The 27526-nt window shown below is 45.9% G+C and overlaps 2 protein-coding genes across 4 annotated transcripts; one reads left to right on the forward strand and one right to left on the reverse strand.

The window, feature by feature from the left end:
* The first annotated feature begins 393 nt into the window (after nucleotides 1-393).
* Nucleotides 394-7811, forward strand: angptl4 (angiopoietin-like 4). Its single transcript, XM_010894144.2, has 7 exons — nucleotides 394-1139; nucleotides 2181-2291; nucleotides 2404-2494; nucleotides 5158-5271; nucleotides 5540-5635; nucleotides 6079-6357; nucleotides 6506-7811. The coding sequence occupies exons 1-7, from the start codon at nucleotides 633-635 to the stop codon at nucleotides 6688-6690; spliced, it is 1383 nt and encodes a 460-aa protein (XP_010892446.1). The 5' UTR covers nucleotides 394-632; the 3' UTR covers nucleotides 6691-7811.
* A 2100-nt stretch (nucleotides 7812-9911) lies between these two features.
* Nucleotides 9912-27183, reverse strand: dpp9 (dipeptidyl-peptidase 9). 3 transcript variants are annotated; one of them, XM_013132275.4, is made up of 21 exons: nucleotides 27029-27183; nucleotides 25722-25812; nucleotides 25245-25483; nucleotides 24987-25099; nucleotides 24534-24707; nucleotides 22489-22657; nucleotides 22214-22324; nucleotides 21287-21415; nucleotides 21033-21094; nucleotides 20563-20663; nucleotides 19468-19645; nucleotides 18805-18964; nucleotides 18423-18502; nucleotides 18141-18293; nucleotides 17530-17665; nucleotides 16213-16358; nucleotides 15796-15942; nucleotides 15518-15670; nucleotides 14457-14599; nucleotides 13604-13715; nucleotides 9912-10750 (listed from the first exon to the last, which is right to left on the reverse strand). In XM_013132275.4, the coding sequence occupies exons 2-21, from the start codon at nucleotides 25775-25777 to the stop codon at nucleotides 10658-10660; spliced, it is 2655 nt and encodes an 884-aa protein (XP_012987729.2). In that variant the 5' UTR covers nucleotides 25778-25812; nucleotides 27029-27183; the 3' UTR covers nucleotides 9912-10657. The 3 variants fall into 3 exon arrangements, with proteins under 3 accessions (XP_012987729.2, XP_012987726.2, XP_019900916.2); XM_013132272.4 differs by having other exon boundaries at nucleotides 22489-22660; XM_020045357.3 differs by lacking the exon at nucleotides 27029-27183 and having other exon boundaries at nucleotides 22489-22660; nucleotides 25245-25475.
* Between the last annotated feature and the right edge of the window lie 343 nt (nucleotides 27184-27526).

The following is a 27526-nucleotide window of genomic DNA, read 5'->3' on the forward strand; positions in this document are numbered from 1 at the left end:
TGTTACATCATTAGGTTTATCAAAGTAATACTGAATACATTTACTATAAAGAATACTATAGTATTTCAGTATAGTATTTTTGAGTACTGCGGTACATTGGCCTAGAATAGCATTCATTCCAAAAGCACTACAGTGATTAGCAGAGTATAACAACACAATAATAGTATTTTCATGTAGGTCTGTTCGTTCTCACATAAGTGGTCAGTGTCTGAAGCACTTTCCAGTGTTATTTTATTACAGGCTGTCATATAAAAAGATTGTCTGAAATCTCTTCGTTTAGTGTAGAAGTGGAAGGGGTGGATACTGGCTTCATTGTTACATCATGTTCACCACTCCCACACCTCTAGATATAAAAGAGTTAACTGAGCGAAGAGAAACCAGAGAGCAGCACCCCCTCCACCTTCCCCTCTGCTAGACAGCCAATCAGATCAGCCAGCTTGCTGGAGTTGAAGGGCTCCGAAAGTATAAAACTGAAGAGCTTGCAACAGAGAGGTATAGGAGCTTGGGCTCTAGGAACAAAGTGAAAAGAGAAGGGTGCACAAACTTTGCACGCTTCAGCAAACTACCTGGCAATAAATCCAATCAAAGAACAAGAGCCAAAGGGCAAAGCAAGAGGAACAGCGTGCAAAACAATGAAGACAACCCTCACGACCGTGACTCTGAGTCTGGCCGTTCTGGTGGCCACCGGCAACCCCTTCGAGAGGAGAGGCGGCAAGGAGAAGAGGGTGCAGTACGCGGCGTGGGACGATGTGAACGTCATCGCCCACGGACTCCTCCAGCTGGGCCAGGGACTCAAGGAGCACGTGGACAAGACCAAGGGCCAGGTGAGGGACATCAACGCCAAGCTGAAGGCCTTCAATGTTACCGTGGCAGACATGGGCAAGGAGAGCCTGAGGCTGCAGGGGGAGGGCGAAGTGCTGAAGGCCAGGGCCCAGGGGCTTGAGGACCGGGAGGTCAGAGTGCTCAACGTGACAGCGGAGCTGAGGGAGAAAACAGAGAAGATGCTGCAGGAGAGGAGGAGGGTGGATGAGAGGATGAACAAGCTGGAGGAGAAGGTGGACGGCATGCTGCAGGGAGAGGGGCTGCCCGACATGAGCACCGGCAACACAGCCAACTTCAGTGACGCGCACATTATTCAGGTGAGATTCAGCAGGGGTCTGTGACTCTACCTGGCGGTGCCCCGTGGTCTTTCTGTAGTACACTTCATGTGAGAGAAGGGAGGCAGTGGAGGAAGCAGGCGGAGGACAGAGAACCTCCGTATATAATGGCTACGTTGTGTGTACACACACACATATTATTCATTATAAATATAAGACTGACAGCACTCGAGCCGATTGATTCGGGTCTCCGTTTAGATGATCGCTGCCAGTGTCTCTTCATTTGTGTTTGTTCCAACTGTAGGATATTAACCCAGAATGCTTTTTGCAGAAAGCAGCCTAGGGTTTTCTTTCACTGGGGTGATATGACATAGCACAACTTTAAATAAATGAATTGGCTGAAATGAATTCATGCTCAATAGACTTTTATGCCTTCTACATCAGCCATGCATAAACATTTAACTATTTGCTACTAATGCCAAGGTTCTGAGGAACTACTGGAGGTGAAGAACAATGATAGACGAGGACAGTTGGTCTGGGATTACTTCCACTGACTCAAAATGACTGAAAGCCTGTCAGGCCGCCAGTTCTGACTACCTTGCATTACGCTGGGGAGCGTGCAGTACGTGCAGAGCAAACCGTTGCCAAACAAAGGAACTGCACGCATTGTGTGTTAATCATTTCTATGTGTGATATATTTAGAACATGGCACAGATCAAGGATCATGTTGTGCTTAATTTATGGATTGTGAATGGATGTTTCGGAACTGAAATTAGAAACGTAATTTCCTGTTTTCAAATTTTCTGTTTTGGTGAGACGTAAAAAAACGCGCAATTATGTAATCAAACCACTGGTCTGGAAAGACGGCCAGTAAGTGGGAATTTACTCGAGTAGACTGCAATGTTTTACCCAATGCCCTATTAACTATTAAAAGTAGGAAACACTAAGCACACGGGATAGCCTTATAATCAACAAAGGTAAAACTGTGACTTAATAGTTTTGTGGTCGGCTGCATTATAAAAAACAAACTACTTAAATTGACGACACTTTAGAACGACTAACACGTAGTACATTTTCTTTCAGTGGATGTTGGAAGCTCAGAATAAACGTATTGATGACCTAGTCGACAGAATCCGACTCCAGCAAGAAAAGCTTGACAAGCAATCCCTGCGCATCAGAACCTTGCAACACCAGGTATAATACTGCTGAAGTGAATCCATTACCCATGTTGATTGTAGTAGAGTTACCATTATCCTGAATTTTTTGTATGACATTGGCTCATTTTAAAATGTTTTCGTTCACTCAGATTCAGTTGACAAAAGAGAGACCAGCATTCAGGCGTAAACCAGAAGAGGCCGTTCAAAATAGCAGTATTGAGCAGCGCGACTCACCCATCGGTAAGTAAAGCCAAACTTCGTATCAAATCCGTTGATTCAATTTACTTTTAAGACGCCCAGACAAAGACTGACCTCCCATGCCATCTGCTTAACGACAGTAAGATGCTTAAAACATCAACTTTAAATGGAGTTGTCCTTAAATGACGCAAGGGGTTTACTGTAATTATCAAGATAATTAATTGTCCGCGTACATCTGCCCAAAGTTGAAGGAAAAGGTGACCAATTAACGAACTCCCCAATTAATCAAATGTTCATTACCTGTATTTATAAATAATTAAAAATGTGTTCACAAAAAATATATTGTCACAGTTAAAACAAGGAGTTAAACATCATTGTGCGTCGAGTGATAATGATGTTCACATCTGTTCCCATTGAAAATGTACTACACTGACCTACTCATAACGTAGGTATTCAGTGAAGCTGTTTCTAGTTGGATCATGACCAACTGGGGAAAAGTTCAGACACTAGTTCCGGGGTTAGTGGCAATGGAACAATATGAGTAACTCATGGCACGTTCCCGTTTTTTCCTCAGAGGGGGGTTACCCCAAAAAAATGCATATAGACCGATATTAATTAATCAGCAGACCTGTACAGAACATAAGAAATAATCATGTGGCCTTAACAGCAAATGTAATTCATTATTTGATTCTGAATCTTACCCACGCAAAACATACCACTTTATAGATGTTGGTCAGATGTAATTGACTTACTCCGAGTTGATCGAAAAATAAAGTGAAATTGTTTTACCATTGTTTTTATTTTCTATTTTGACAAAAAACCACTCCCTCAATTACAAGCAACATCACTCACGTTTATATCTAAATAGTGTTTTTTGACACGAAGGGAAGTAGGTGAAAGGTGAACCCATAGCCATGCAGTCATCTAGCAGACCATAATGAGTCTTCTCACAGTTTCTGACATCAGCAGGATTTCAGGAATTCTGTAAAAGAAACAAGTTTTCTGGCTGGGTTTCAATGCGGGGAGAGTTCAGCAGTATTGGACAGTGTTAACTCTGGGTCACACAGAGCCACAGAACAGAGGGATTATTCACAAATCTGATGGAACTAGGGCGGAGAAGGAGGGTGATTTTTAAAATCTAGCATGCTATGTTCCTCAGATTAAGTCTTTTGGGTCATTGCCAGAAAAGTCAAGAAGGATAGCCAGAAAGTGGAGATGTCTCATTTTGCCTGGTGAACTTTGTACACACATCCTTTGTTTGAGAGATACTGACACCCCCCCACCCCCCACCCCCTTGAATGAAGCCCCTCCTGTTTTTACCCCATTCACGTAGAACAAACAGTTGTATATCCTTTTGTAGAATGTCCAACCTTTCCCCCAGATTTGTCAGAGAAGTGAGACGTCCCCCTTCTCCCCTCCGCCTTCCCTGTAGATCCCCCGCATCTCTGGCCATAGATTAATACAAGTGTGATACAAATGCAGAGAACAGCGTTCGTGAAAAGGATATTCCAGAACAATGACGCACTGTTGTGCCATAGACCGAGCTCATGTTACCAACTGAAAACAAACAGCAACCAAAAACATTTGACTGACTGAACTCAATTAAAATCGTTGATCGTAGTTTGGCCGTTTGCCGGAGACAAAGTGAGCGCCGTATCTCCCAAGTCATATAAACACGGACATGTATTGTAAAAACACTAAGGGTGATCCCCAGCATGTGCGACACCGGACAACCGCTAACGCAGCTGTGCAGTCTTTATTCTATACCGCGCGGCAGCCGGGGTGCTACAGGGAACCCTCCGCGTAGTGCAACTCTACGAACATGCCCTGTGCATGCGGCGGACATGCATTCCAGTGTACTGACAAGCTGTGGCAGCACGCTCCCAGCACTCTCAGAGCATTCCCTGTGCATGCGGCGGACATGCATTCCTACGTCACCGGCTGGCTTTTGTGTCCGTGAGGAGGAGCGGGAGGGGGGTTGAGGGTGGTGGGTTCGAGGAGACTGTAATCAATAGGCCCTGCAGCTGAGGGGTGGACGTGTGCTTGGGAACTGGGAGAAAGGTCATGTTTAGTCCCTCTTAGGACAGGTCAGATTAGGGAACAGCATGACTATTTATCTTTGCCGGGTTTTCAAGCCCGCTGATAAACCCACTTTGCGATAACACCCCATTATTTACCAACATATAGCATTTGCAGGGCTACAGCGGCTAAGCCAACAACGGTGATTCATAATGAGGGAAAACATGCATACTCCTGGTTGCTTAACATCTGACCTAGTTTTAAAGAGAAAGATGTATGAAAACAAGTGGAGTTGGTTGGGGCAGAGTGGACTTTTGCACCATAATTCACATACAAGTTCCATGCTGGTTGTTGGTTGACCTAACAGTTTGAAGTTCAAGGCACTCGAGAAAACAGAACATTCAATCGTGTGTTAATATTAACCATTAAAGTTAAGAGTGAGCAATTTATTCATTAGACCTCCTTGCCAATGAAGAGGTCAGGCCAAAGGCTTTTCATACCCATTGTTTTAAGCAGTTTTTAATGCATAAATGTATTCATTTGGAAGAAGAAATGAATACAAAAAAAGGTTTAATACATTGATTTAAAGCATCAATTGGACACAGACTTTAACAATGTGTTTTGATACTGTCTGAGATCAGAAGTGTGGAGTAGCTGTTTGTGTTAACCGTCTTGTGTTTTTTCAGAGATGGCCTCAGACTGCCACGAGCTGTTCCTCAGAGGCGAGACGACCAGCGGAGTTTACACCATTCGGCCGTTAAACTCCCAATCCTTTGAGGTCTTCTGTGAAATGACAGCCGGTGAGTAGAATCAGCCAGGTTCTTGTCCTTTGCGCCCCCTTGCTCTTTCCACTGGGCTCAACTAACCACTGGGCTACTAGCCCGACAACCATTCACTAAATAGTAAGTCGAAGGACTGTATCTGGGCGGGGTCACTGTATAAACACACCCCACAGTTTAGTTTATGAACACAACACTATTTCTATACACGTGTGTGTGAGGGTTGGCTGTGGGAAATCACTCGCGGTCAGCACTAATCCCCACACCGTCCCTTCTTCCCTCTCCACAGAAGGTGGTTGGACCGTGATCCAGAGGCGCCAGGATGGCTCGGTTGATTTTGACCAGTTGTGGCAGGCCTACCGGAGTGGCTTTGGCAGCCTGAATGGTAAATATATCCTGTGTTGTCCTTTCTCATCTCGGGTAATTCTTCTTGGAGCCCCCCCCCCCCCCCGAGGTACGGACGGCACCATCAGTGTAGAACACTTCCCGTCAGTTCAGTTTCGTGCAACGAGGGCCGATGCCAACCCCAATACAGATTGTAGATGTCAAGATCATGGGATCAGGGGGCTCAGGATAGGGCAGGGTTGGCACAAACAACCATCTAATCTCCAGCTTTAATGCCACTGGTGGCTTTAGGTGCCAGAAGTGGCACCTAAAGTGGGGTGTTCTATTCCTTTTAAATTCGATTAAGCGATTACTAGCCTTTTTTTACGAACAGATTTTGTAAATTAACAAAGACACTGAGATAGCTGGACACAGGTATAAAGGCCCTGCGCGTCTTATTACTACCAGTGATCCGGTTTTAACCCGTGTTTGATCTCTTTCCAGGTGAGTTCTGGCTTGGTCTCGAGAAGATGCACGCCGTGGTCAAAGACACGGACTACATCCTCAAGGTCAAGTTCTCCGATTGGAGGGAAGACACCGAGACAATACAGTACCCCATCCGGATGGACGGGGAGGAGAGCCGCTATGCCCTCCACATCAAGGAGACCTCCCCTGGCAACCTGCAGAGTGCCCTGGCCACCGAGGACGCTGGCGTCCCCTTCTCCACCCGAGACCGAGACAACGACAGGAAGAGTGACACCAACTGTGCCAAACACCTTTCTGGTAAGTTCTGTCATTTGTATTGTATTAATTACTATTTGGCTGTGTTATACCTCACAGTGTAAGTTTTATCCCCCTCACCCCTACAAAAATCTCTTTTGCAATGTTGCACCAATTCCGGTCTAACCCAAGTGTTTTCTGTCTTTACCAGGCGGCTGGTGGTTCAGCAACTGTGGACACTCCAACCTGAACGGCCGCTACTTCATGAGCCCTCCTCCCAAGCAGAGACACCAGAGGAAACAAGGTGTCTTCTGGAAGACGTGGCGTGGCCGCTACTATCCCCTGAAGACCACCACGATGATGATCGCCCCAGCTGCCATCGAGAACAAGTTGTAGAGGGTTGGACGGCAGGATCAAGAGTTTTCTCTTCCTGAACTGAAACAACTGTTCGAGGTGGTTGGCCGTGGAGTTGGGTGAACCGCCCACTTTAGTGTAGGCCTCAGCCAGTGAGACTCACAGCAGAGCCAAGGCCATTGTTATCGCCAAACAAACTCATACTTGAATGGGCTCCATGTTTCCAAGAGCTCTGTTTCGAAAGTCTTCAAGCCTCCTTAGCTAGAAGCACAACCGAACAATGCAGAAATGTCTGTGTAAGATTATGAGTGCATGTTTATCTAACAGTGGAAAGTTAATGCTGTGGTTTTACCACAGTTCTGATGTGTTCTCTTAATCACTGTTGAAACCAGCGATGGGCCTCTCAGATTAAATCAAAGGAACAGATTTAGGCCAGTTCTGACATGTTTTTGTGTGTTAAAAGAAAAAAGTAAAAAGTAAAGGCATTTTCCGCATGTTAAGACCCATATATGACAGACAGGTTTCTGAATGCTAGGACTCAGAAGTTGAACAGTGATTTCTAGCTAGAACATAGTTAACCCAGCATCAACACCAGCCTATCTACATTAGTTGTTTAAGTTGGGCAACACTAGAGTTTCTGAATCAAATTATATGGACCAAATGGTAAATTGTTGTTTTACACATTAATGGCATTAGCAATCCAAAGGCATTATGAGTAGACATTATCACTAAACTAGAACTACAGTACATAATGGAACAAAGTGTGTGAAGTATTTTTCAACCAAATAGTGGTTTCATAGTCTACATCTCAACTTTCATGACATTTTTATTTTGAATCAAAGTATTATCCCTCTGGGGCTCCGTTTGTCGTGGAGATGTTTGTCCTTCAGTCATATTGACTGCTCTTTAAATGACCGGTCATCAATTTCTGTATATAGTGTACGATGAATGAATGTCGACTGTCTCTTCAGAACCTTTACTGTAACTTTATCTAGAGTTCTTGTTGATGACTTCTTTCCCCCCCATTTTATTTAAAAGCTGTAAAGAATCGTTATATATTTCTGCTATTGCTTGTATGTAATTTATATTGTCTGTCATGTTTTCCAGTTGTGAAATTGCTGTTGTTTTTTTTAAGAGAAATTAATCTAACCTTTGGCATTAACTAGCCAATAAAACTTATTTAAAGTAAAATACTTGCTGTGTGGTCTCATATATACACACAAATCCTTTTGGAAATGAAATCCAGCAGTGAGCCAAAGAACAGATTGGAGTATTAAATCAAGAAATCAACATTTTAAAATGAACAAACTAGCAACCCTCAAAAATGTTCAAATGAACATGGCAGTCAACTCTGCTATGAACGCAGTTGCCTTACTTTAGAACCTACATCCAGCACAAGGCAGGTCACCGTGATACTTCATTAGAAGATGGATAGAGAGACAGGCCAATATTTTGTCCAGTTGGCACACAGAGGGTTAACCACGTCTTGCCGTGTCATTCCCCAGCTGCCAGCGATGGAGCGGAATGTCTTGGCTGTGCTTAAGCTTGCCCTGCTCCCCACAGCAAAAACTTGGGATTCTGACTCAATAACGGTTCCCGGTTCCCTGACATCCAGTGGTGGCAGATGGTTCTCAATGTCTCCGCACGAACATAGCATTGATATAAATATGTCCTGTGTCTGAACAAGCGGAGTGGAGCGTTTGCTGTTGGCAAAAAAATCTGATTTATGGGTTTTTCAGCTACAGTAGTTGTACTGACTGAATAATTAGCTGGTGACGTTGAATTTCAACATGACTACTACCAAGTCAATGCGGGGTGTTTGTCTCCGCTGAGATCATTCTGCGTTCTATCAATCTGGCAGTAGGCTACTGAAGCCACGCAGCCGTTAAAATTGAGTTGCAGCACACGCCCTTGCTCTTGGATGGCATTTAGCATTTCCCCCACCACAGTAATTAAGAATCAAATTTCACTGATCCACCAGACATTCCGGCCGTCGTGAAATTTAGATGGAATACCTAAGAGAAGCCCAGAACGTTCCTATAAGCGGGCGCGTGTTGACAACAGTGGTTGAATGCCCGGCCGTACCGTGTCTTGTGGGCACCACGTCCACGCACATGGATATTTTGTATTCCACAGAATTAGAAGTCACATAACTGCGAGCTACTGTGTGTCCAGTGGCTTCCTTCCGTCAGGTTCAATGTATCACACCAAGAAATCTGGTCGAGTGTCAGGCTTAATGCTAATGTGCTTTAAAGCACATTCCTGAGAGGGAGAGGGACAGAAAGCTACACCCAGTGTGCTAGATTTTAGTGATTGACCTCTATCAGATGCTCAGTTGGGGTTTCCTTATCCAATCCTTTCCTGTGTGATTCTGGTCAATTGGTCCTTACATTTCTGTGGCACTTAGGCTGTCATTATGACTTTGGACAATTCCCTACACTCAGGGACCAAAAGAGACACCAAAGATATTCAGACACACTGGATGCTGAATCAAATGTTGCGTTTTGCCCATTAAAAGGTACAATTATTGATCTCCATGTAAAAGGGTGCAAGGGTAAAATGTGCTCAAAATGGCTACTAAGCTTTCCGCTGCAGGGCCCACTGACAGCAGAGCCTTTATAGCCTAATATCCAGGCATCTGTAACATCAATCACACCCAAGGACCCCTGCTCATGGCAAACCTGTCTACAGAACACTTACATCAATCACTGGGAGCCATGGCAACCCTTCCCCCGGGAGGATTCCTTGTGAAACCACTGCACCTGCCATTAAAGACACTTAGTGGTCTAAAGGGGCGACGTGACGTCTCCCCCTCCCTGAAATAAACCAGGAGGGTCAAAGAGGAATATCAAAGACATGAACTGAAACACGAAGAGCCCGGAGCGTATTCACCATGTTTTGAACACTGAACTGCAGTTCTTTTGACCATGTTGCTGAGCTCGTTATCTGGGTGCAGTGAGACATTGGTACAGTCTCTCAACATTCTGGTTTGTAATTTTCTATCCATATCTACGGATCCATATTTTTCTCCACCTATGTTCACAGTGTTCTGTGATAAATTATAGCATTAAAGATAGATTTCATCATACATTTATTCATCATCATGTATAAATTTTATTCAGGTGGTACAAAGCGGTTTAAGACTCGGCTGCTCATACTCGCGTCATTATTGCAGTAAAAAAGAAAATACCAGTACTTTGGCAAATATTGTACGTTTCCAGAAGGCAAGCCAAAACCTTGAGCCATGTAACGTGAGGAGAGAAAAGGGCGCGAAAATGACTTTATTATGTCAATGAGCGACTTCATTAGACACTCATTATAAAAGAATAAGAATCCATAAAAATATTTTCTTTTAACAATACACACTTAAAATAGTTAATGATCGCAAGCAGGGCAGGGTTTCTTCCTCTAGCCATTACAACACATTCAAGGTTCAAACGCATAGTAAGTATTACAGCTATGTCTTCCTGTCAGTGTCAAGAGTGTTGGTGTGTCTTTGTGGGTGTTTATATATATTCCATTTCATGTTTGAGGAAAAAAAACACTCCTACCACTGTCTTAAATGAATAAAATGGAGGAAAAAAAAAAAAAAGAGAGCAAAACATTTGGCAAAACAAACATGGTTCCGGAGAAAAGGGATGAAAGGTGAGCGATTTGTGGCAAAGCCTCCAGATAACGTAGAGAGTCAGATGGTGACAGTCCTTTTATTCCACAGCCCCCCAAGGGTGAAACCAGAAAACTGCCTCGGAACATCCCTAATGTGGGGGTGACAGAATGGAAGCGATAAAGAGCGAGTGAAAGAGAGGCAGAGAGAGAGAGAGAGAGAGAGAGAGACAGAGAGAGAGACAGAGAGGGTGGGTGGAGGTATAATTAAGTGTGATCTCCAGTTCGTGGTAAAATGGAGGGTGGGTGGGTGGGTGTAGCTACAGAGTCTCAGGCCTCTGAACGTGTTGAGTGGGGTGTCATGGGTCCGTTACGGGGTGGGGGGGGGGTGATCTTCGAGACGATTTCAGAGGTATTGTTGTAGAAAGTGCAGCAGCATGATCTCGTAGTGCTCTCCTGACTCTGGGCAGCGAATACTGTGTCGCTCGTTGGGATACACCTGCAAACCAACAGAGGAACGTCAGTCTCACCGGTTTCTGATTCAATGTACAAAACAACAGAGGAACGTCAGTCTCTCCTGTCTCTGATTCAATGTGCAAACCAACAGAGGAACGTCAGTCTCACCGGTTTCTGATTCAATGTACAAACCAACAGAGGAACGTCAGTCTCTCCTGTCTCTGATTCAATGTACAAACCAACAGAGGAACGTCAGTCTCTCCTGTCTCTGATTCAATGTACAAACCAACAGAGGAACGTCAGTCTCTCCGGTTTCTGATTCAATGTACAAAACAACAGAGGAACGTCAGTCTCTCCTGTCTCTGATTCAATGTGCAAACCAACAGAGGAACGTCAGTCTCACCGGTTTCTGATTCAATGTACAAACCAACAGAGGAACGTCAGTCTCTCCTGTCTCTGATTCAATGTACAAACCAACAGAGGAACGTCAGTCTCTCCTGTCTCTGATTCAATGTACAAACCAACAGAGGAACGTCAGTCTCTCCTGTCTCTGATTCAATGTACAAACCAACAGAGGAACGTCAGTCTCTCCTGTCTCTGATTCAATGTACAAACCAACAGAGGAACTTCAGTCTCTCCTGTCTCTGATTCAATGTGCAAACCAACAGAGGAACGTCAGTCTCACCGGTTTCTCATTCAATGTGCAAACCAACAGAGGAACGTCAGTCTCTCCGGTCTCTGATTCAATGTGCAAAACAACAGAGGAACGTCAGTCTCTCCTGTCTCTGATTCAATGTACAAACCAACAGAGGAACGTCAGTCTCTCCTGTCTCTGATTCAATGTACAAACCAACAGAGGAACTTCAGTCTCTCCTGTCTCTGATTCAATGTGCAAACCAACAGAGGAACGTCAGTCTCACCGGTTTCTCATTCAATGTGCAAACCAACAGAGGAACGTCAGTCTCTCCGGTCTCTGATTCAATGTGCAAAACAACAGAGGAACGTCAGTCTCTCCTGTCTCTGATTCAATGTACAAACCAACAGAGGAACGTCAGTCTCTCCTGTCTCTGATTCAATGTACAAACCAACAGAGGAACGTCAGTCTCTCCTGTCTCTGATTCAATGTGCAAACCAACAGAGGAACGTCAGTCTCTCCGGTCTCTGATTCAATGTGCAAAACAACAGAGGAACGTCAGTCTCTCCTGTCTCTGATTCAATGTACAAACCAACAGAGGAACTTCAGTCTCTCCTGTCTCTGATTCAATGTGCAAACCAACAGAGGAACGTCAGTCTCACCGGTTTCTCATTCAATGTGCAAACCAACAGAGGAACGTCAGTCTCTCCGGTCTCTGATTCAATGTGCAAAACAACAGAGGAACGTCAGTCTCTCCGGTCTCTGATTCAATGTACAAAACAACAGAGGAACGTCAGTCTCTCCGGTCTCTGATTCAATGTACAAAACAACAGAGGAACGTCAGTCTCTCCTGTCTCTGATTCAATGTACAAAACAACAGAGGAAGGTCAGTCTCTCCGGTCTCTGATTCAATGTACCAAACAACAGAGGAAGGTCAGTCTCTCCTGTCTCTGATTCAATGTACAAAACAACAGAGGAAGGTCAGTCTCACCGGTCTCTGATTCAATGTACAAAAGGACACAGCTACATACAATCCACAATGTTCTATAAAAAAAAAAAAAAACAAGCAATACATTCCCAGTAACCCACTGGGTCCAAGGAGTTCTGTGATGACATGGTGACACACTTTTCTGTCCTGCTGGCTTGTTTTCACAGACTCCAGTGTTGCTAATCAAAGACATTGCTGTGTCTAAGATCCACTGGCTTCACAGGGGATGCCTTATGGGTCCACGTCGACATTAAATGACGGAGAGTATAGCAGTGCTGTCGCTCTCTAAAGTGGCCATGATCTGACACTGCATTGCAAGCCCGATAATGGACGTTCTTCAGTTGTTGTAGGTACGTGTCACCGCTTCTATCCCTGCATTTCAGTGGCACATGCACCTTGTACATTTAGAACTGCCATTGTGCTTGCTTCTTTACATTTATTTGTTTACAGTGGTTACACAAACGTCTACCTCAGGGACTTTAGTGCTGCCATCTCTGCATCCCGGTTGCTCATGCTGCCCTACTACATTACTCCTTTATTTGCCTCGTTTGCACATCTAAAATGGCATTTAAGGAAATTTGCCATTTGGACTACGACCACTATTATCCCACTCCTAACATTCACTAAACCTAATACTTTACATTCTGTCCTCCTCTATTTGCCTTAACTGCACATTAAGTATTGCTATTTGCACTGCATTTGCTTTCATTGCACATCTGCACATTCCACTTGTTATAAACATATACTTAATACTTTTTCTGCCCTCTGTTTCCACTTGTGGTTAGATGCCAACTGCATTTCGTTGTACTGTACTTGTACTGTTCAATGACAAGGTTTAATCTTCACGGGAACACACAGTATATTGGTGGAAAGTGTTCATGCACCAATGTACAGTAGGAGGCCAGCTGACACCTTCCAACATTGTGTTTAAGGCAAAGCTGTCCACTGACAGCGACGCTGTGTTATTGCACTGTCAAAATGTTACGTTGACAACCAGAAGACAACGCCATCCCTTTGTGTTTGAACAGGCACCAACTGGCCTTTTGATTGATCAAATCGGCTCTAGGGAGAAATGTTTTACGTGGTTGATTAGAGCAATTACTGGAGACAAGATAAGAATTGGGCTGCATGCTTAAAAGCAGCTTACATTCCCCTAACATAGCCTTGTTGCATAAAAGTTTATAAGACAATGTTGAAATAGCTTACGTTCCCCTAACATAGCCTTGTTGCACAAACGTTTATAAGACAATGTTGGAAAAAGACAAAATGGCCACCTGTAGTTGATATGGCTTCCCAGCACGGATTATTTGTGACACTAGGAAGTTGGTGTGGAAAAAGTGCACATTCTCGTCGAGGAATCCGTGTAAAATCAGCAAGCGGTTTGGCCTGGAAGAACAAAGACAAGGTTTCAAAGGGTTGGAAACTAACATAAAAACCACATGAAACTAAATAAAATATTTTAGTACCACACTATGATGTGTCCAGGTGGAAATATTTATGGTAAAGAATAATAACAACAGCCAATCTGCCCTTAAATTTACAAACACCAAAAACTAAAATAAGTCATGTTTTGCTCAAAACCCATTCCAGTTTGTCCAAAAATAACTAACAAAATGAAAATTATAAAATGGACTCTCAAATTTGTATTCCATTATGCACTTGGCATACCCTATATGTAAGCTATTACATTTATTTTATTCCTCTTTTATATCTTTACAATTGTTCTCCTATGATCCTCAAACTCAACACTGGACCCCAAGACCTGTTTCACACCAACTTTCATTTTAACCCTCTAATCAGGGACTACTTTAGAGCTGGTACACCAGGTAGGTGTTAATGAGAAAACAGATCAGAATCAATCAGTGTTAGTCAATCAGTGTTTCCTCAAACAGATTCAGCTGACTACCGGGTCGGCGTGCTGCATGACGAAAAGCATCGCAGCTTGCCAGCGCATGTTACCGCGGCACATTCAACATGCTCGTGGGCCCTTTCGCCGGGATCGCCGAGGGTGCCGTGGCACTCAGACAAGGTCGCGACTAAACAATCGGATATCATGGATTTGGGGACAAAACCGGGCTGAACTTGGTGAAGTAAGTTCAGGGTGCAGTGGAACAGTGCGGCACTAACTCGCTGGGCAGCTTGTCCACATGCAGGGCCACAGAGCCTTCCTCATAGCCCTGCTGGTTGTTCTCCGGCGTGTCCATGTAGCGCTCTGTGTAGCCCGTGTCATACGCCATCCACACGGTCACCGGAGCACCAGCTATGGCCACCTGAAATGAACAACAGCAGTTTTCTTTGCAAGTTATTACATATCAGTAGGCCCCTGTCCCCTCCCACAGCAGCCGCCACCGGGACACGCACAGACACGTTCTCACAGTGGATTTACACATTTCAACGCCTTCTCACTTTGGATCGCATTAATTGCTTATTTCCCACATTAGCAGCATTTCTGAAGACGACGGCACGCAGTGATTTGTTTATCACCGTCTGGTCGCTGCCGTGCTTCAATCCCAGTCATATTTCAGTCAAGGAATAATATACAGGACAAAGGTCCTGTTTGTGTGTTATGCTTCTGCCTCTGAGCTGTGTAGAGAAGTAAGGATGGGCCATGTGAGCGAAGCTTACCGTGGCGACTGTGTTGCAAAATGACGTGTGAGCGAACAGTGACACCAAGAGGCCAAAGGGGAAGACTACACCCACACAGAATTGTGGTGTTTGACTAGCTTTCAACAATGAAATGCCCTCCGTCTTTTGTTTCTGAACAGCTGTAGGCTCATCGCCAAATTTCAAAGAACAATCCAAAAGTACATTATGAAGGAATGCACATTTTGATGTTGCACGAGACAGCCAACACACGCTGCCCGACTCTGTCTCCCAGCAGTTCATTAAAATCACTCCTGACCGGCTGTCTGTGTTTTCGCTGGTCTGAGATGTTGTGTGCTAACCCATCCTGAACAAAAACATTGCTATAACTCTGTTGTGTTGTGCTTACGGCTTGTTTCCATGGTTTTACTATGACAACTGAGCAGCAGTTCTCCGACTCTGAGGGGAAGGTGTCCGTTGGTTAAAGAGCCTGCACATACATAGCAATCTCTGCATCGATAGCTTCGCATTGCATACACACACACACACACACACACTGTACCTACAGACCCAAGTGTTTGTTCTACCGGGTCCGTGGGTCTCACCTTGAAGACGTTGGGCCTCTGAATGAGGCCCATGAGAGAGAGGAAACCTCCGTAGGACCAGCCGTGGATGGCCACGCGACTCAGGTCCACAAAGTTGAACCTCTCCGACACGTACTGCAGCCCCTCCACCTGGTCCTCGATCTCCACCTGGCCCTGGGGACGCAGAGAGGGCGGGGGGTTTGGGGGCGTTAGCGCCGGGTGAAAGGTCACCGAGTCCGGGTGAAACGTGGACAGTGTGCTCGTACAGGAAAAGATCGTCACCTTACGACCGGTCCTACCATTTTGTTTTTTAGAGCCCCCTCGAACTCCAGGCCCCTCTGACAGGAGCCCCTCCCATCGATGACCACCACGGCGTATCCCAGAGACGCCAGGGTGTTGAGGCGCAGGTACTTCATGCCCTTGAACGAGTTGTTCACTAACTGGACCTGCGGACGGACACAGCCCTGAGTCAAACCGAGCGAAGCACAGCGGTACTGGGCCCTACGGGGGGCCCTCAGCCCACTGCACGACGCGGTGCTGTAAGGGTTAAAAACATCCCGGCGGTTTCCAGCGTTGGACTGGACAGTATTCATTCTGACTGCCGCTAGCGTGCCGTGAAGGACTGGTTCCATTTCAGGCCCTGACACCTTAACCTGGACCCAACTTGGCGCTTGCAGATCTACCTGTTAAACAGGGTCTGGACAGAGGCCACAAACCTGCGGGCCGCCATAGACGAAGAGAACAGTGGGATGCTTCCTGCCCGGCTGGAGGTTGTGTGGCTTGTAGACCATCCCATACAGCTGGAAGCCTGACTTTCCCGGGAAGTCAAAGATCTCAGGAGATTTGTAGTCCCCTGGGCAACCTGAAATACACGCAAAGATGCCTTCTGAACAGAACATGAACACACATTGAACTGCTCACATAACTATAATATTATCACATGACTGCCTTGCCACTATCCACACACAACAAACAAGCTATGATCAAACCATAAGCTTAAATCTAAAGACCACAAGCTAGCATAATGAACAGAAATCTTGGTGATGCCACTGGCTTGATGTAGTAAGGGTTACTTAAATACCAAGATAGCAGGCCTTGACATTTGCTCAGACTTAAACACAGCCAATATGAATCTAATCTAATTATGCAAAATGAACAATACACAAAGTCTCACACCAGAATGTGGCGTGATGACTTAAGCTCTGGGTTAAGTTAGGCGTGCCTTTCTGAAGCAACGGTCAGTAGGAAACACCCTGACCAATGACCTCACCGAAATAATGTCATAAGAAAGTTCCCTTCCAAAGCAACATGACAGCTGGCGAATAGTCGCGTTAGTAGCAACGAAATAGTCTGAAACCAAAGCATGACGATGTCACAGTGTTCGTTCGTTTCTAAGCCTGGGTTCACCGCATTCCTCCTCACATCTATGGAATAACTACCGATCTTGTACAACTGGATCGGTGTAACTGTGTCACCGGGAACCAACTACGCGCACCCTCTCTGGCGATCGCTTCAGTGACGGAGGGGACAATTGTAATCATACAATACCCACAGATTATAACAGATTATAACAGATCGTAATCATACGTACCCACAGATTATAACAGATCGTAATCATACGTACCCACAGATTATAACAGATTATAACAGATCGTAATCATACGTACCCACAGATTATAACAGATCGTAATCATACGTACCCACAGATTATAACAGATTGTACACTGGGTGATATGAGCCCTGAATGCTAACAGGTTGAAAGTCAGCATAACAAACCATAACATGACTATGTTATTAACATACTGTCGTGTCTGAAGACAGCCCTTAGCCGTGCTATATTAGCCATATATAGCTGCCCCTTGCGACATACTGCTTACATATACCAAAGCTACGAGCCAATCAGTCTCCAGGATTCTAACCACTCAATTTATAATGGCCAGTACCACAGCCCCTAGTGCCTCATTCGATAGAACGTAGAAATGATTACTGTACAACATATTGGAATGGGGCCTAAACTGTCCTGGTGTCCCTACCTGGGGCCTCCATCATGCTGGCCCAGAACTCAGGCACCATATGGAGAGGGTCTCCCTCAGAGCCGGCCAGCTTGTAGACATGGACACAGGGGGGGGTGCTCACGTTACTGTAGTGGCTGACAAACATGTCAAAGTTCTGCAGGGGAGCAAGAGAGAGGGGGGGGGGTTACGGTAAACAAGAGAGGAAGAGGAGGAGGCAGGAAGATGAAGAGGTGGAGAGAACAGAGGAAGATAGTGTATGAGCATATTGTAGAAGAGAAGGCCAAGTGAGGAAGAGGAGGACAGGACAGGGCAGGGCGGAGGAAGAGGGCCGGACAGATTATGAGGATATGACAGAAGAGGAGGCCAAGACAGAGGAAGAGGAGGAGAGGACAGACGATGAGGATGTATTCTGTGACTATGGTAATACATCTCGGCTACAGGTCAGAAGGCAGGCATGAAGAAGTGGGAATTTCCTAGACGATGAGAGGGCAAGTCGGCATGTGAACATGTTTTTGTGAAAGTTGTCTTAGTTGTGTTATTTTAACGAGCAAGTCTCCAAGGTCCCATTACAATTTTGTATAGCATTATTATTTCAGTTCCTCAAATGTTTTAGTCAAGTGACTCCACACCTTGCTTATGGAGCAGCTGTGCGAGAAGCCAGGCTTGGTGAGTCTGACGACGTCTCCTGGGCACTCGTGACTGACTACGTACAGGTGGTGCTCCAGAGGAGTGTCTCTAGTACCCTGGAAGTACACCAGCTTGGATGCCTCGTTCACCCAGATCTGCACAGCGGACAGAGACGGTGGTTGAGTGAGAGAGAGAGAGAGAGAGACACACACAGGTAAGACTTCAGACTCCAAAAAGCCTTTGAGAAGGCCTGCTATAAATGCCAGTGCGACTGATTCTCCTACCTTGGAGCCATGCCTGGCCAACACCTCCCACTCTCCACTGGTCAGAGGCAACTCCTCTTTGATTACACACTTAAAGTCTCCTATGAATGAAAAGAGAGGCCGTGAAGATCAGAGACACTTCTTTGACTGGGCTCTGTTACAGCGACTCACACCACCAGTCGTTCCAGGAGCATTAGAGCAAAATGGCCTACAAAGATCTCTCAAATCACTGAACGACACGCACGTGCTGATCTCTGATTAGCTCCCAGGAGGACAGACGCTGGCCTGATGTCCAGACCGGTTACTGGCGTCAAACCAGACAGAACAATGACAGCAACAGAACTGGCAAGAGAGCAAACACCATTATGGAACTCAGCCTAGGTAACTCGTGGCAACGTCCTACCCTCGGAGTGCTTGTAGTCCCCAGACCAGTGGTAACTGCCGCGCTGCAGGGCCGATGTGATTTTGTACAGGTGGCTGAAGCCTGTTTTGGATTCATTCACCCATATGAAAGTAAACTCGTCCTCAGATGTCTGAACAAACGGATAGAAAATATCATGGACCTGTGGACGGGAAAGAATATAAAATAAAATTTAAAAAAAAGGTGTTAATTTGACGTGACACCATCCTATAGTGCAAAAAACACAGTGTGTGTGTGTGTGTGTGTGTGTGAGAGTCAAAATCAAAGTGTACACGCAGTCAACTAGTCACTAGAGCAGTTCCCAGGATGCATCAGACCTACTGCAGGAAGGGAACTGATAGCCGAATCTAGAGTGTCACAGTTCATTCTACATACAGTAATAACATCCGCATATCTGGTGGCCTGGCCGAGTGGTTACAGCATGTCAGCTGTCAATCGCTCACTTGAGTAAGGCTGTTAACCCTGGTTGAAATTCCACCTAATTGGTATTATTCTCATAGCAAACATACTGCAGTAGCCCCGGAAAGCCCCTGGTTCCAAAGGGGAGTGATGGCATCTTTTCCCTAACCTTTACCCACTGTCCACCACACCACACTGTCCTCCCCTGTCCCCCGGGCCCGGGCGTAGCCATCACGGCTTCCTTACGTTGATCCAGACGTTGGTGGTCTCCTCGTAGACGATGTATGGGTGGACGTCGTGGGCCACGGCCTCCAGGCTCTCCTGCCTCTGGGCCGGGTCCTCTGTGACGGCGATGAAGAGGGCCGGGGGCAGCAGGACCAGCTGGAGCCTCCTCTGACTGCGGTCCAGCAGCACGGCCCAACCACTGGGGAGACAAACACGCGCTGACTGACTGGACCTGATACAGTACCAGATCCCTGGTGCCCAACCAGAGACTGACTGACTGGACCTGATACAGTACCAGATCCCTGGTGCCCAACCAGAGACTGACTGACTGGACCTGATACAGTACCAGATCCCTGGTGCCCAACCAGAGACTGACTGACTGGACCTGATACAGTACCAGATCCCTGGTGCCCAACCAGAGACTGACTGACTGGACCTGATACAGTACCAGATCCCTGGTGCCCAACCAGAGACTGACTGACTGGACCTGATACAGTACCAGATCCCTGGTGCCCAACCACAGACTGACTGACTGGACCTGATACAGTACCAGATCCCTGGTGCCCAACCAGAGACTGACTGACTGGACCTGATACAGTACCAGATCCCTGGTGCCCAACCAGAGACTGACTGACTGGACCTGATACAGTACCAGATCCCTGGTGCCCAACCAGAGACTGACTGACTGGACCTGATACAGTACCAGATCCCTGGTGCCCAACCACAGACTGACTGACTGGACCTGATACAGTACCAGATCCCTGGTGCCCAACCAGAGACTGACTGACTGGACCTGATACAGTACCAGATCCCTGGTGCCCAACCACAGACTGACTGACTGGATCCCCTACAGTGCCAGATCCTTGCTGACTGGTTCATATGCTGACAACTAAGCTTGATCTTTCATCACAACGATTCTCTTTTACATACAATTTTCTTGTATGGAAAATCATTCTTCCACAAGATGGTCTAAGAGAACTGACCTGATTGACTTAATGAACTGACCTTAATGAACTACGCTGTCTGCAGTCTGGCATAACTCTCCCTTTGCCCAGGCATAATGTATGCCAGACCACCCCCCTGTGGCTCACAGGGAAACTACACCTTAACACTCACTATTTGCCGTCACTTGTCCATCCTGCCCGGGCGATGTACTCTGTCCCAGGGAACAGGGAGGTGAAGGGAAGAACCAGCTCCTTGTCTTGAATGCTAATGATCTGGACACAAACCACAAAAACACACAGGATTAGTATCCTCATAAACACACGACACAGTCAACCGAGACACAAACCCAGGTCACAGTCAGAGACACAAACACACGTCACAGTGAGCACAGACACAAAGACACGACACAGTGAGAAGAGACTCAAACACACGACAAAGACAACAGAGACACAAACAAATGACAGTTAGCAGTGACACAAACACACGACCCAGTCAACAGAGACAAACACACGACCCAGTCAACAGAGACAAAGACACGACCCAATCAACAGAGACAAAGACACGACAGTTAGCAGAGACACAAACACACGACAGTTAGCAGAGACAAACGAGAATAAAACAGTGATGTAGCTGCAGCTTACTTTGCCTTGGTTGTCTGTTTTAATCTCGGCCAGTTTCAGTGTGGTTCTGGGATTTTTACTGCCTAGAAAAAGAGAATAAGTCAGCAGAGACACAATACAAGTGGATGGAAAAGATCAGGGACGTTAACCCGTGCCCCAGGGGGACTGACCCGTGCCCCAGGGGGACTGACCCTTGACCCAGGGGGACTGACCCGTGACCCAGGGGGACTGACCCGTGACCCAGGGGGACTGACCCGTGACCCAGGGGGACTGACCTGTGCGGGGGTATCTGTAGGCATCGGCTTTCCGCTCTTCCAGGGCCGGAGAGGGAACGTGGATGATCTCTACCTCCGTCTCGTCCACCTCTTCATACAGCAGATGAAGTGTCTTCCCCTCGTCAGAGTCTACCAGGGGAGGAGGGCAGGTTAGGACGTGGGACATAAACTCTTGGTGTTCAGAACACAGTGAGAATGTCTTCACCCTTTAGAAATACTTCAGGGCATCAAATGTTTTAGGATATCCCCTGTTTTCCTTCATCAAGTGTCCTTTGACGCAATAACGTCCAGGGCTCTGACTCATTAGAACTAGAGGACGGGTATCTGTTGAGGCTCTGCCAGGCCTGTACAGAAGCCTCCACCGGGTCTTTATTTTGAAGTGTTTTTGCTCAATTAAGCAACTTGCATATTCAATTGGATTTAAATCTGGAGATTAACTCAGCCAGTCAACAACTGCCTTCTGGAGAGTGTTCCTAATCTGTCGGACAGTTGTTTGGTTTTAACTGTAGAGGTCTTCCTTCTCTAACCAGGCAAAAATGACATTACTGGCCGTACTTTCGAATGAGGTTCAACCCTGAGGTTTTGGCTGTTTCAGGTTTTTTGGACTGATTTTCTAGCTTCCATATTTGCTTCCTTGACACCTCTTTGGTCCTAATGTCGACAAACAAAAATAGCTCACTCCAAATGCACACACAAAGCCTAGAATAAAGACTAAAAACTCTTATGACAAAACACACCTAACCAACCCTGTCAAGTCAATCGTCCCAATACCTTTGACACCCTTACAAGTCAAACGAGAAATCAAAATGGGGAATTATTTTCGTTCCCAACGCTTACAGAGAGCACTGCATTTGCCTAGAAAACAAGCGGGGGGAAAATGGATCCTGATCCGGTCGTGAGGATGAAATGACGGATTCCTGAGCTCACCCTGCATCGCAGACGGACTCCACCAGTAGCCAGTAAAACGGTCAAACTCCTCCTGGATCACAAAGGTGGCCACGCCCGCAGACTTGGGGTCCTCCTTCACATTATCCAGACCTGGGCCAAGAGAAAGGCGTCGCGTCTTGTCAACCAATACCACATCAACAACACAGCACAGGGAAAACCCTGTGCAACAAAAGCGCCCGGCCAGCTAAACTGCTCACTTTTTTCCCCCTGTCACAACAGTACACAAGTGTTTCCTAGTCACTGAGCCCTCTGACCTTTATGACAGAACGTGAGTCTCCTCTCCTCCCCAGACTGGATGTTTGCCAGCCACAAGTCGTTGTTGTTGATGAAGGCGATAAAGTTGGGCTCTCCTGGGGCGATCTTGGGGTCCATGCGGGTCCCTGAGCACTGTGTCTTAATCTCCACCGGCTTCATGGGGGCAGACTGCTTTTTGACCAGAAAACAGACACTCAGTGTACAGGGTCATACTCCTTAGGTACCAAACAGAACGGAACGGACCGGAAAACAGGGACGGCCTCGACTTGTGGGAAGGAATGGCTTGTTTTCACCTTCCATTTAAATTTTTGTTGCTAGTATAGCCCCATAGACAGGTAACATTCAGTGACAGTCATTCATTGTTGTGGGATCAGTGACTGTGCAGCACGCATACAAATCCTTCAAATGGTGACATTAAACTCTGTGGAACAGATAGTTAACCAACAACTGCCGCCATTGAAACACAATGAGAAATAATAAAAAGACAGATTCAGCAGTAGACCGATGTTTTAGCTGAGATGTTTTAAGTATGCAAACCAACATGCTGGTCAGTATGTGTTAATCCAGTGGGTCTCAACCTGTGGCCCCCGAGCCACATTCGGCCCTCCACAACAGATGTTGTGGCCCCGCAAGCTCATAATAACTAGCATAGGCAAGACTGTCTGATACCGAATAGATCCGAAGGGCGGGTACATACACTTGCTTACGGTCGAGAGAGGGAGTGGGTGCTCGAAATGGTGCAACGGGTTTAGCCATAGTGAACCAAAACGAGTACTACGTGCAATTGCTCTTTGAATTTCTTTGTTCAGTTAAGGTATAATTTAAATAAGAAATACAGGTCCCGTCACTGCCTACTCGAACCTGCCAATCATCCATGATCTGGGGGGGGGGGACAGTGTCCTGTGCTGCTTGCCAGTGAATTGCTTAAGACAAAACCGACAAGCTCGTAGCCAGGGGAGAAAAACATCCAGAAGCAGAGGATGAAATAAACATACATACTGCCACTGAGATCACTCCATGATCGGACCTGGACCAAAGCCGTTTACAGGGCGATTATTCAAGTCTGCGTAGACATGAACGTACCGGCATCATCCATGGTCTCTGTCACCCCGGACAATGCCCTGGTGATGACTAGTAAACACAAAGGACTTGTCTTTGAAATGCTGAAGGACTGCCCTTATTGGTTAACGTTTCACTGCACCAGCTAGTACTGTGCTGCACATTAGCAGACACCGAAACAAGAGTGATGGATACGCTTGAGAAAATGGTCAACTCTGTTCAAACATATCCACTAACCCATTTTACCCCATGCAGAAGATAAAGTTCTCAGCTGAAACTTCAACATGCCCTGAATAAAAAGCATCATCTACAAGCAAACGTGGGAAAATCAATGCCTCTCAAGTATCCAGTTCCACACACGAGTTATGGAAAACCATTCCCAGACGGCACCTACATCCCATCTGCAAAAACACTGTCCCTCTTTGGATCAACTTACATATGCGAGCACACCTTCACCGCAGGGCCGAATCAAGGCCCATTTTCATGCCCGTCTCACGGACAGCGATTTGGAACCAAAGCTGTGCCGCCGCCCAGCGTACGCCGTCTACCACACCCGGGTTGCTTGCAGAGCACATCAGCTCCCACTAGCACGAGGACACCAGCAGCATGTCATTGCGTATTAGACTCAATTACAATCCATGTATCGGTTACGACAACAAAGCTACCAGACCTACTTATGTCATGACAACTTAAGACTACCAAGGCTACTTATTTCTGCGCTGCACGCTTGACCCGTTTCGTAGACACAATCGCGGACCCCCGGGCAAAAAGCTTGAGAACCACTGCATTCACCCAACACGCAGCTAACCCAGGTCCTAGAATGCATTAACTGATACCAATGGACCAACTCAGTGAAGTAAGGGATGGAGAGGGTAAAGCTCAGCGAAACTAATTTCCCGTGTGAGTATTAAGGGATCATACAAGTTATTTAGACGCGCATAGGGACAACTGCTGACGTGCTAAAGTCTTTATATATGAGACTCACAATGAAGCCGTTGTTTCCCCCGTCCTGACAGTAGAAGAGGCTGTTGCTGGCCTGGAAGAGGAACAGGCCGGTCTGGGCATGATAGTCATAGGAGGTGATCCCAAATGCTCCCAGACGTTTACGCTCCCTGAGGAGCTCCTCTTCCCGTGAATAGGCCCCCTGGTGTGGAGTGGCCTGGAACCCAAGGAAAGGGAATTTTGATGTTATCAGGATTATTTCATGATTAAACCTTTATTTAATCAATGCTTTCCGCGACTGAAAGTTTTGGAATCATTGTCGGTGCACGTTGTTCTACTTTACGATTACACTGCAAGGAGGATCAGCAGTGAATTTCATTCATACTCACAACCATTTCATTAAGATTCCCTTGTCTAAAAGATTCAGTAAAATGTCATCGCTGCCAGGTGTGGATGTCATTAGGTTACAATGAAGCACAAATTATGAGATAATCACCTGGAAGTGATCCAGCATTTGTTTCCAGGACAACACCAAGAGGGCCTCTTTACGGATCTTCTTGGGGATTTCAGAGTAAAGCAGTGAGTTCTCTCTACTTCCGTAAGACATTCCTAATGGATGAAGAAAGGTGGAAGAGGTGAAAACATGTGACCAAAGGTTCAACTCACAACGGTGTCAAAACATACGAAAAAGGAGCCAGTGAGGCACTGAGCAAACCCAAGTGACCACTGCCAGAAGCAGATGGCCTTGGCTCACCGAGGTAGTAAAGTCGATGGGAGTGGGGGCCTGACTCATCGTTTTTCTGCACAAATTGGAAGTCGTGAGGCGCTTTGTTGGCGATCATTCCTGAGTACTTCCTGCTGCTATGAATGATGTCACGCAGGCCATCCCAGGAGTGCTTCTCCACATAGAACTGAGACGGGACATCCTCCATCTCCACCACCTCTGTGCTGTCTGTTAGCGCGTCCACCGCCGTCATGTTCACTTCTAAAGAGCTTAGAGTGAGACAACACGAACAATAACCACAGGAAGAGACGACACGAACAATAACAACAGGAAGAGACAACACGAACAATAACAACAGGAAGAGACAACACGAACAATAACACTTTAGTAGGTAAACAAGCATGCACCCACATACACACACACACACACACACACATTTCGTTGGTTGAAATTGGCACTCCTGTCTGCACACACACACACTGGTAGTCCGATGAGACGACGCCATACCTTTTCCAGTAACCTTCTGTTTTATCTCCAAGTTTTACCTTCTTCACTCTATGCATTCACCGGCCAACGAGCCTCAACCAGATTCTGAAACCTGAGGTTTAAACATTCAAAATAAATACAGTGAGATAAAAAAATGTATACATTAAAATCTGTCCACCTTATACTGATTATGTCCGTCTTAATCATTGTGACAATCATGAATGTAATTTCAGAAGTGGTATTCAGGGTGCGGAAGTCAGCAGAGACATAAGGAATGTCCCACATTCCAACCGTTGGTATAGTTGGATGTTATGGGAGTGCATGACACCTTAGGCGCTGTGTTTAGTGACAGTAAAAACCAAGTAATTAACCTGGCCACTGTGTAGAGGGTTGGCCTAAAGACACCTTTATAAATTGTGCAGGAGGGCTATCAGGGTGGACACGGCCCTTCAGGAAACTGGTGCTTGCTATCACGAAAGACATGCGAACAAAGGTGCTGTACAAACCAACAGACATGCTCAGTGCAAACTGTCAAAACAGACCTACGGCCCATCAGCTCTTAGTTCGGCTTTTACAATTTCACACGGAAGGTCCAGAAGGAGCTGACGGTGTGTTAACTTTTGTTTGTTACGGCAAAGTAGCAAATTAGTCTTAGATCTGCAGAGGAAAATTATGGGCAGGCTAGGGAATTGTAATTAGAAAATGGACTGCGTAGTATAGGAGCTACAAATAAGTATCACTTCGGTGTCTGGAAAAGCAGGAAGTGATAGTTGAAAACCTTTTTGTCATCCACACACAGAGCACATCCCCAGGCTTGGACAGTTATATTTGGAATGACTACTGCCTAATCGGAGTCAATCATTTCTTCTCCCATTCATAAACCATTCTTAACGTTAAAGTTAAAGAATTTGAACTCAAATTTCGCCCATTCAAAACACCTGCCATGTTGGAAGCCAGAATAGGAAAAAGAATACAGGGAAGGGGAAAATAATGTAACGTACGACATTGCTAGCTACCGCCGGGTATCTTTGTTCTCATCAAGGGGTCATACAATAACTAGCTGTAGGTAGTTTAGCTTCATATCAGCAACAACACTGTGATTTGCTACACTGTATCACCAATAAAACGAACGTGTTACATCAAAACGCCAATCTAGAAAGATATTGCCACAATGTTTTTGTAGCTAGCAAGCACACAATGTTACATGACAGCTTTCTCATGACAGTTCTCGGGTTTACCAGCTATATGAGCTAGCTGGATCCATAGCTAGTCTGTCATGTCGCTAACGTTACATCCTTTCGAAAATGAGTTTAAAAGCGAATACTTACCAATTCGGCCAATACTAATTTCTCCAACAGTCCTTGGCTTTACTAGCTAGTTATTAAAAAACAAATATTAATACTACTAAAGGTTGTGTCCATGGCCCAGAATGTGGCCAGACGCAAACGTAGATCGCGAAGGAGAACACCCAGGAACCTTTAACCCGGGGGATAATGCTTCGGCACTTTTACAGGGCCGCACCGCTCCTATTAAGCAGTGTTCGCAGGGATCACACTGCACCGGCCGCTGCGCTAAGTGTCCAAATCAGAAATCAAAGATTATTACTCTCATAACTAGCACAAATCCCAGTATTGCACTGGGAAATAGTTAGTCCTGACGTTCATTTGAAACAGTACGCAGGGATTCAACTCAAATCCATTACGGATGATTGCATTACTTTAACAAAACCAGTTTTTTTATATTTAGATGTGCAACCTCCTAGGATGTTTGTGAATGTTTTAAAAACCATTTTCTGACCAAAATATTTTATGACTTCATTGACCAGT

Source organism: Esox lucius, chromosome 3, assembly GCF_011004845.1.
Source record: "Esox lucius isolate fEsoLuc1 chromosome 3, fEsoLuc1.pri, whole genome shotgun sequence".
NCBI lineage: Eukaryota > Metazoa > Chordata > Actinopteri > Esociformes > Esocidae > Esox > Esox lucius.

What these genes read in the sequence shown, in the direction of transcription:
- dpp9 (XM_013132272.4), bottom strand. Translation starts at nt 25,777, where the DNA reads ATGCATAGAGTGAAGAAGGTAAAACTTGGAGATAAAACAGAAGGTTAC. An exon ending in GAGTCCGTCTGCGATGCAGG is followed by an intron (nt 21,416 to 22,213) that starts GTGAGCTCAGGA and finishes CTCCCCTGGTAG; the next exon opens with ACTCTGACGAGGGGAAGACA. An exon ending in AAACAGACAACCAAGGCAAA is followed by an intron (nt 20,664 to 21,032) that starts GTAAGCTGCAGC and finishes GTTTGTGTCCAG; the next exon opens with ATCATTAGCATTCAAGACAA.
- angptl4 (XM_010894144.2), top strand. Translation starts at nt 633, where the DNA reads ATGAAGACAACCCTCACGACCGTGACTCTGAGTCTGGCCGTTCTGGTG. An exon ending in CTTCTGTGAAATGACAGCCG is followed by an intron (nt 5,272 to 5,539) that starts GTGAGTAGAATC and finishes CCCTCTCCACAG; the next exon opens with AAGGTGGTTGGACCGTGATC. An exon ending in CTGTGCCAAACACCTTTCTG is followed by an intron (nt 6,358 to 6,505) that starts GTAAGTTCTGTC and finishes TGTCTTTACCAG; the next exon opens with GCGGCTGGTGGTTCAGCAAC.